The following is a 9,762-nucleotide window of genomic DNA, read 5'->3' as shown; positions in this document are numbered from 1 at the left end:
GTGGCTGACAGCAAAACTGTCGAAGGAATGTACTGCGAGTGTATGGGAAGGAGCATCAATCATCTGCAGCGTCCCCCCTTTGCTGTGCCACAGCATGGTTGAACACTGAGTGCTGCTGAACATCCCCGTGGCTGTGGAGCGGGCATTGCCCCCCGCCAGGCTGCCAGGGTAGTTGCTGCACAGGCTCTAAGAGGGACAGCCTAGCTCTGTCATGTACAAGAATGTATTTAATGATTTTTTAGTGTATATAAAACCACATGTATACTATGCAATGACCAGCTCTACTGTTCTCCAGGGCAATGAACTATCAAGGTTGGCTGTTGCTTGGGTGCCTATGTTGAGGCTGGTACAGAAATTGTGTGGTTTAATGCTGCTTTGTTTCTCCACATCAGGATTTTGGTGAGCTGCTATCATTTGATGGTCATCAAGATGTGAACTCCCAGATAGGCAGCAGAGTGGTAGTAATAAAAACCTGTTTCTGGGTCCAGAACTGGTTTGTAGGGTTCCGTCTCATCCTAAGCCCAGCTTTGGTTGTTAACTAATGTGCCCTCTGGGTGAAACGGCTTTCAGTAAAAGAGCACACAGAGCTTTTATCCTAGGAAAATGCTGTGTAACTCTTGATAACGTATTCTGTGGGGAGAGGGTGTCCTTCCATGCCTCTATGCAGCAGCGTGTTACTATACACTGGTGGGGTGATTAGTGGCCTGTTGCTGCTGGAAAAGAACAAAGACATTCCTATAGTGGAATGGGGGACAGGAAGGGTGAGGGTTTGGCTGTGGCCTGAATTCAAACACCAGTCACATTTTGGATTTTGCTGACACTAGTAATATTATGCCTTAATTTAGAAAGCAAAACTTAAAAAAAAAACAAAACAATGAGAAAAGCCCATCCAGTCTAGGGATTCACTCTTGACAGTTAAACTAGGGCTTCACTTGGCCCCAGCAGTACAGCAGTGCTAGACCTTAGCAACAGGAACTATTCTGGACCAACAGCAATGGCAAATGGTGGAGAACCGTGCTCTTCCTCACGTGGCAGAGGCAGGCCAGAAAGGAAAGCCACATGGCGTTGCAGTTAAACGCACTGTTTATGCCCCACGGCTCATGGCATCTGGGGAACCTCTCAGAGCAGGTCAAAGAGAAGAACAAAGACCTGCAATCCATCTACACAAAAATGGCACACAACTGTCTAAGTCATGATGGTTGCACACTTGCATCGGAGCACTGGTTCCTGAGGGGCAGGCCTACGTATGATGTCATAAGCCACTGGCATCAGTAGAACCACTGCCACCAGGGCTCCAGGCACAGGTCTGCTGCTTGCGCTGGCCCCAGGTGGAGTGGTGGCAGGGCAATGCTACTGAGAAGCACGTCCAGCCTCACCAAATGAAGTCACAGCTGTTCAGGAAAGGTCTGCAAGAACGGCAGCAGCGTGTGCGAGCTGTTTGAAGCCTACAAGGAACAGCCACATACCTGTGACCAAGGGCAGCCTCCAGGCCATGAAGGGAACTAAAGCGGTAGTCGTAGACATTGGCACAGGTTACTTCAAGTGTGGCTTTGGAGGGGACCCGTGTCCTTCCCACATTGTTTCATCTACAGTTGGTAAGCCCATGGGTGAGGCTGGGCGCAATCAAAAAGAAACCTTTATTGGAAGAGACCTTCAGAACAGCAGCGTACCCTTAACACTCATCAGCCCAATAAGACATGGCGTAGTCGTGGACTGGAACTGTGTCCAAGATACTTTGGAGTTTATTTTCCAGAGGGAGATGAAGATTCAGCCAGAGGACCATGCTGTTCTGGTGTCAGTGCCTCCCCTGTGTACCACTGCTGACAAGGAGAGATATGCTGAGATGATGTTTGAAGGACTTCACGTGCCTGCCATCCACACTGCCTACCAGTCCTGTTTATCCATGTACTCTTATGGAAAAACCTCAGCTCTCGTGGTGGAAAGTGGCCATGGTGCTTCACATGTTGTTCCTGTCTATGAAGGTTATGTTATACGTAGCATCACCAGGAAAGTAGATTATGCTGGCTTGGACATCACACGTTACCTCATGAAGTTACTAAATGAGTCTGGAAACGTGTTCACAGAACACCAGCTAAACATCATACAAGATCTCAAAGAGAAGTGTTGTTACACTTCTCTGAACCTTAGAAAGGACTTGAGTTTGCCCGTTCAAAGCCAACAAATGAATTATGAGCTGCCGGATCGACACCTTGTCACTGTAGGCAAGGAGAGATTCCTTTGTGCTGAAGTGCTCTTCAAACCAGCCTTACTTGGCTCACAGCAGCCAGGGCTTTTGCAGCTGACACTTGCCTGCCTCCAGAAATGTGATGGTGACATCAACAAAAAAATGCTGAGAAATATCCTGCTGTGTGGGGGCAGTACTATGATGGAGGGCTTTGCTGACCGCTTCCAGATGGAACTGGCCAGGATGTGCCCCAGTGACAACCTCATCATAGCTGCGTCCCCTCAAAGAAAGTCTTCTGTGTGGATTGGTGGGTCTATTCTGGCCTCACTCCACTCTTTCCAGGAGCTCTGGGTTTACAGCAGTGAATATGAAGAACATGGTCCCTCCTGCATTTTTAAGAAGTGCTTCTGAGGATGACATGGTGTTCCTTAGAATGACCAGTGTTGACAAAGGGTACCTGAATCAATTCAAGAGCACACCCCTTCTCCCCCATGCTGTAACTCAGATTTCTGCTGGAGCTGTTACTTTTGTGATATTGTGTGCCTGAAATAGTTCTTTTCTTTTGTATTTTGTATTTAATAAAGCTAGACAGCAGACAGGTGACAAACTTCTACTCTAATGAGAAAAGCAGGCTTCCACACAGCCACATTTGCTCAGAAATTGGGACATTCCTTAAGTTAACTCCCTATTTCTGTATTAATGGCTTACTTCAGTTCCTGATAACTGCATGTTTGTACGAGCCTCCACAGAACTCCGAAGAGGAAATTCAACACGTCTGTAAAGACAGCAGCTAAGGCAGAATATATTTCAAGATGACATCCACCACTAAGAAAGCAGAAGAACATCCTAGTAGAAATCAAGGGAAAGCAGAGTCCTGGCGGCTGCTGAAAAGAAGCCAAGGTTCAGCACCTGCAGAAGGAGGAAGCAGGAGGCAGGACATTCCCCCTTGACGCTGGGGACACCAGGTGCTGCTTCCAGCTCTACTGCTCCTTAGTCAAAGTTCACTCAGGAGGGAGAGGGGTAGGGGAAGACAATGGAGTTCAGTGATGAATTTACCATATGAATGATTTAGAAAACTGGCCTTCCACTGGGGCGGCAGACTTAAAAGTGGTTTTGCCCTGAGAAAGAACAGGAAAATATGCCTAAGACCAGAGGTCTTCAGCTTTGAAAAGAGAAGAACCCATATACATAAAGGAACTGTTGTGTTTAGGCACAAGCATGAATCCTCAGTAAGCCACCAGTAGTTCTACCCTTTCTTGGATTTTTTTAAAGAGGGAATCTCTTTCTAGACTATAGGTTAGGCTGCACAAGGCATCAGCATTTCCTGGCATCAGATTTAGGAATGTCAGGAATTAGTGGTGCCAGTGTTGCATTCCAGTTGCAGGGCCAGAGCCCTCCATACCCTGGAGAGGATTAGACTCCCTCATCACCCCTTTCTCCAGATACGAGAGATGGCTTCTGTATTTCACCTTGGACTATGTTCTGCTACCATTTGGAAGACCCAGATCCAGTAAAACACTCCCACCCTGTGCAGCCTTTCATGTGTTTTGCCATCTCAAGACCCTACTCTTGGAGAATATCTTTCCAGGATAGTCACAGCACTTGACAACAGGCTTAAGCCATCCCCACGCCACCCAGAATGGGCCATGTAACTCAGAACAGCTGGAAATAAGACCACTCCAATGCTTCATGCAACACTGATAAAGGATTGTTTCACCCCACTTCACTCCAACAACCCCAAGCCTGCACAGCACATACAGTGCAAGCCCACCAGGCCATCCCAGTACCATGGAGTTTTTGCACGACAAAAATGACGATCCGTAGCACTAGACACATGCTAATGCTGTGCAGTGAGAGCACAAGCCCACTGCTGTGTCATTAGAGACCTCCAACAGACAGGAAGTGCCTTGTTTGTGCTGGCATTTTTCCACAGCACCTAACTGAAATGGCTTGCATTGGACACAGCAGCTGCCAGGCCAAAATTAACGGAGGGAGAAAGGGGCTGCAACCACTGAAAAGGGTTTCCAGCCTCGCCTCCAGAGCTTGTCCCCTCCCTCTGCTCCCAAGTCTACCACTGTTACTTCTTGAGTCAGATTGCAGAAGTATTCTGGGGTAAAACCTAATTCTCAGGTATGAGATTTGATCAGTTTCCAGCTGAAACAGTTCTGCAATAGCACACAGCACAATCAGGGTACAGCTCCTGATCTGCCAGTGTTATACGGCAGCATTAGGTGATCTTTAAACTGAGATTAGTGTAGTATTACTCAGCAGTGTGTGACACTGACACCCCCCACCCCTTCCCCCCTGCTTTTATTTAAGTTTCCCTCTACCCAAGATCTCCCTGGTGCGAATGGACACGCTTTAGGGCACAACTGGCTGTTGGTACTTCACGGTTCTCTCCGATGTAACAAAGCAATTCTGGTGAAAATCTGGTATTACCAACATCCAGCTTCAACAGAGAAAACACAACTAATTTGTTTAGCAATTTAGCATGAATTTCCTATTGGTATAGACTTACTGGTGAGATCTCTAAACCAGGCTCAACACCTTAAAATGTGACCTGTCATCATGGCATGTACCATCCACGGGAGGGAGTGATGGCAGAGAAAATAGCCCATCCAACACTGGTGGGGTTGCTTCATCCAGAAGGGAGGGAACAGTGGTGGGAGATGTTGGATTCAACCAGCAGCATCCACAGCTGCAGATCCTGTTACTCCCCAACCTCACGTCCCACCTCTGCAATGGGATATCAGTGTCTGTCCTCGTTAGCACAATGCCATATCAGGTCACAGTCACAGCTGCATCAGGTGGAGGGACCCTTCACTTGCAACAGCCCTAAGAATGGTGTATCAGAAACACCAGGACAACAATGGTTTCTGTAAAGATGTAATGAGATTACATGAAAAGTTACAGTTCAGAGTCCACTGGGATGCCTTGGATTTTAGTTATTGGAGAAGATGCAGTTTCCACTGTAGATTTTTATTGAGTTTTGGTGCCACAAGTAATTCTGGATCTGAAAGGCAAACAGGACAAGTGTCAGAACCAAGCGTAACAGCAATATGGTTTCTTCAGGAGCTGTCAACTACTTACTTGCTTTTCTTTCTACCAAAAGACACTGAGAAGTCTCTGACACACAGCATTTCCTTTTAGTGACTGATCACCAGCCTACTCAGAAGAGTGCCCCCAGCAGAACTGCTTACAGAAATCAAGCTCTGGGGCAAATCAAGCCCCTCACCATTATGCGTTACCGTTCAAAATGAGGAGGCAACAATCAATGTCAGAGAGCAAAACCCCGTTCATACACCAATAGCTGGGACATCACACACAACAGCTAGCTGTATCTGTTAAGTGCGAACAAGAGGCACAAGGTTTTCTACGGAGCCAGTCCTGGCAAGTGGCAATAGGCACGTTGCATCTAGAGGTTCATTAAAATATTTCTCCAGGCAATTCCAGGACTAGTGGGGAAGAGGGAAAACAGAGGGGAGATGGGACCAGCACTTGCTATGTCTCTCAGCCCTAAGTTTGTATTAGCTGCAAGGATTTCAAGATGGCAAAGCACCACAACAGACTGTAGCCTGGCCTGGCCAAGAGCCTGGCCTGGCTGACAAAGCCAATAGAAAAATTCAGCTGGTAAGTTACAAGCAGAATTATCTAACACATTCTCTAAGAACTCAGACTGCCAATTCCCTCACAACAGACAGACACTACACAGACAGGAAGCCAGGAGTACAATTCAGACAGTCCTTTTAGCACAGGACTTCAGAGCAAATAAAACCTTATTAAGGTTTCTCACTTGCCACAAGGAGGGAGGGTACACCATAACGAAAAGCAAGAAACTCCTACAACTGCATAAATGCTACAACTGTTGGCAAGTAGCAATGCTTCGAGAGCCTCAAACCCTGCTGACCTCACTGACATTTCACACCCACTCACAGCTTCAACTAACCTTGTACAACAGGCTTTATCATCCTCTTCTGCTGATAGGCAGCCATAATGCTGTTTGCAGTTGAATTGGGTCCCAGGACCTGTATGAAGAAGCAATACCCATGTTCCAACCTGCACAAAGCAAGGCTAAGAGCAGGGATACCTACAAAGGAAACTCTGCTGTTAGTATCCAAAATCAGAAGGCACTGCCTGCAGGAGACCTCACAGTACAAAGCGACCAGGAATATGTGACCAAAGCCCAGCAATGCCTCAGAATAAATTAACACAGAGGCAGAAAGAGGGAACTGCTTTCGGACAGCTTCTCAGGACACAGAACCATTATCCCAGCACCTACTTTTTGACAGCAGTGTAAGTGTCACGACTTAGCAGGACTAATTTCATTACAGCGACAGCAATATTTAAAGTTAATTTGAGAGTCTCAGCTCCCCATCATATAGAACAGTTTTAATTTCTCCTTAGAGTCTTGCTAATCAGTAGTTAAGGAGACGATACTGGGGAATATCTTGTGTTCACCATCAGTGCTCAGAAACTACTTATTAGAAATAAAGACTTTTACTCTGGAAGGGAACTAAGTGCAGTGCTAGTGATCTCCTTATACTGTGTAAAGGAAACAGAAGCCTGACATAACCCTTCTTTTTGCAATATATTCCTTATCATATACTGGTCCAGACTAAATTGACCAGTCTGCTAGCATTTCACTTCACAACACCAGGTTGGACAACACTACTCCAGTACATATAAGCTATGCTAACACTTCAACTGTCAGGCCTAAAAGAGAAAACAACGTTCCTATGTTTTACAAATTGCTTAAGATAGAGCTTACGAAAAGAAGTCACCACTAGGACAAGGTAACACAAGCTTTATGAGACCTCATCCTGTCCAATGTGGCATTCAGTGCAAGGGAAACAGTGGGCTATACCTGTTGTACACACCTAGAGTGTACTGACTTGGTAGGTACTGCAGAGTATCTATTTTGCCTCTACAGAAAAAAAAAACAGATCTGCAAAGCAAAAGGATTCTGCACTCTTTGCTGGTGAATGCAAAACACTGCTAAATACTTGATATTGTATGTCAGGCATGATGGGTATTGTGGGTGGGCACAGACCGAGCTGACAGAGCTCTGCTGCAGGTCTGGAGTCCAGATTTCTGGGATCGAGGTCTCCATCAACTGCAAAACCTCTTCTAGGACTTGTTGCAGCACCCCAGCTTGCTCATCATAACCAAACAGCACAAGCTGCTTCAGAAGGATGTGTATGTCTCCTGCAGGAGAGAACAGAAGCACAAGCAAGAGCAATTAATGCAGGTATGCTAAGTAAGCAGCTCTATTTCTCTGCTAACAGGGCACAGGAAGGGGAGCAGCAATTGAGAACTGGTTCTGTCCCTACTCAGCCCACACAGTACCTGAGCACAAATGTGAGACAAGTCTCTCACAGAACTGACAAGGTCTCACTTCTCTGCTCCCAAACTTCAAATGCGGAAAGCTCACATTATTACATGTTTTTCCAGGCTCAGAGGCAGATGAACTAAATCAGGTCCAACACGGATGGTCTTATGGACCATCTCTCGCCATCACACTCATTAAGAACAAGAAGGGGCACACTGCCTCAGCTGTCCTCAGAAGCTGCAGAGTGCATTAAGATCATCAAGTGCCGTACCCTTCACAGTCTCAACAGCACGAACGTTTTCTCCCAGGACTTCCAGAAGGGCCATATCTTCAAAAGGACTCCCCTCCTTCAAGCTGTATCTCTTGCGCTCAGCCTTCCGCCGGTTCTTTGAGGACCGCCTGGAAAAGGAGGATGCTTAGTTACAGTGTGCACAACAGGATTAGCTGTAAGAGGGTAAGTCTGAAGGAACATCAACAGTGGGCATGAAACGTGTTACTTAAGTCCTTACTCTCTCCAGTTAGAAGGGACTGCATGTAAGCTTATGTACCTTTGCGTGAATGTTTTCAATGCTACCCAACCAATATGCTTAGTGGTCTGAAACACAAGTCAGTAGTTGGTCTGCTTCTTTACTACAGAAAGGACTGCTCTGTGTTCCAGCAAGGTTAAAGCATCTAAGCACAAAATAGGGTAAACTGTCTGTCAGCAGTCACTATCAGGCAAATCTGAGCTCCATTTAAAACAATTTGGTGCCACGATCTGTGATGCCTGCGCACAATTTCATTTCTGCTTAATACAGCTCAGCTCCTTTGTACTATGACAGGAAACCAACTTCTAATCACAGGCCAGTACTAATTGCATAATGTCCACAAATGATCAGCTCACTCTGACACATGTATGCTGAACGCTAAGGTTGCATTCTCTTCAACTGGGGCACAAAAAGTCCACACTTTTCCCACAGCTGTATTTTTCCACGTTTCAGCTAGGGAATTCAGAAGCAGTCCCACAGACTACACTGGCCTCTAATGCACCCCACCCCATAATGCAGCTCACATTCTTGAGAGCACTCAAAAGAAACACAGACGCCCACTGTGGGAAGACATTGGTATGAGATTTATCAGCAACCCCCACCCATCAAGTGCAAAACCTAGGACAAAGCACAAGCCACACATGCAAGCTGTTAATGTTTGAGGAGCTCTGCGCATATTCTGTCAAGCTTCCTCCAGCAGCTATTCTGGCAACACGCCCGACACTCACAGAGTCAGCTCCTGACGAGAGTCTGTGTTCACAGCTCCTCCGCTGGGCACTCAGTTCCTGTTGCACTAGTAGCTTCTGGCATTTTCTGCTCTCTCCCTCCCAGTAAGAGTTAAAATAACCATGAAATGCCTGTAATTAAAGCTGCTCCAAGGCACGCACAGCTGCGAGGAGGAGCATGCCAAGCATGAGCAAGCTGCCCTCCCAAATGCTAATGCCAGGGTAGCCACTACCTAATTTGGAGGCAGATACCTACGTGGATATTCTTGAATTGCTGTGTGAATATTTGCTGCTCATGTCGCTGGCTGTCACAACACTGCTGGTTTCAGAGAAAAGATCCAATTCTGGGCAATTTGGCATTTCATAATCTGCAAAACATTTTAACAACAATCATAGTATAGAAAAAGGTCACGGTTATTCCAAGCTTTCTCTCAGGGTAATCTATGTAGCTTGCTGAGATGCAGCTTGGGCATTCTACCTGCTGGCGTTTTGGAGCCTTACAGCTCGCAGTCCCACTCAAACAGCACACAAGAAGAAACACCAATTGTGAAAAGAACACTGTTCCTCTGTGCTGGTGAGGACTGTGATATTAAACAGCACAATAAGAGAGATGACAATGTCAGTGGAGCAAATCTGGACCAGGACAAAGCATTTTGCTTTCATAAAGCTTCCCTGAGCCTGTGTGAGCTGGCAGGTGAATAGGCATAGTAACTACTCAGCACAAAAGACATGCTGGGCACTGACACAGGCAAGCTGTCACTGTGGAGACAATGCTGTGTCATTCTGAAGAGCTTTAAGGTGCATTTTGATCCCATGAAAGCTGTGACACAGACAGCACTGAAAATAAAGCTGTCTTTACAGAATGAGCAAGGTCAAACAACTGCAGTCCAAGTATGATGTGAGGAGGGGGCGAGAAGAATGCTGTTCTACTCTTGTAGGTACCACTGGAGATAGAAGACAGCATAGCTCCTCCAGGGCAAATGGAAACCATAAAGA

At 46.4% G+C, this 9,762-nt stretch overlaps 2 protein-coding genes across 2 annotated transcripts in view; one reads left to right on the top strand and one right to left on the bottom strand.

The window, feature by feature from the left end:
- The first annotated feature begins 204 nt into the window (after nt 1–204).
- Nucleotides 205–2,793, top strand: ACTL7B (actin like 7B). Its single transcript, XM_054186043.1, has one exon. It carries the CDS (start codon nt 1,493–1,495, stop codon nt 2,594–2,596), a length of 1,104 nt encoding a protein of 367 aa, XP_054042018.1. The 5' UTR covers nt 205–1,492; the 3' UTR covers nt 2,597–2,793.
- Nucleotides 2,794–5,058: 2,265 nt separating this feature from the next.
- ELP1 (elongator acetyltransferase complex subunit 1) overlaps nt 5,059–9,762 on the bottom strand; it is a 31,433-nt gene continuing 26,729 nt past the window's right edge. Inside the window, exons 32-36 of the mRNA XM_054186026.1 lie at nt 9,023–9,134; nt 7,786–7,913; nt 7,236–7,390; nt 6,132–6,210; nt 5,059–5,198 (exon numbers count right to left, since the gene is read on the bottom strand). Of these exons, the coding sequence (XP_054042001.1) occupies nt 5,131–5,198; nt 6,132–6,210; nt 7,236–7,390; nt 7,786–7,913; nt 9,023–9,134 (542 nt within the window). The 3' untranslated portion in view covers nt 5,059–5,130. The remainder of the gene's footprint in view (nt 5,199–6,131; nt 6,211–7,235; nt 7,391–7,785; nt 7,914–9,022; nt 9,135–9,762) is intronic.

Source organism: Rissa tridactyla, chromosome Z (assembly GCF_028500815.1).
Source record: "Rissa tridactyla isolate bRisTri1 chromosome Z, bRisTri1.patW.cur.20221130, whole genome shotgun sequence".
Lineage (NCBI taxonomy): Eukaryota > Metazoa > Chordata > Aves > Charadriiformes > Laridae > Rissa > Rissa tridactyla.
This window is presented reverse-complemented; position numbering and strand designations above follow the sequence as displayed.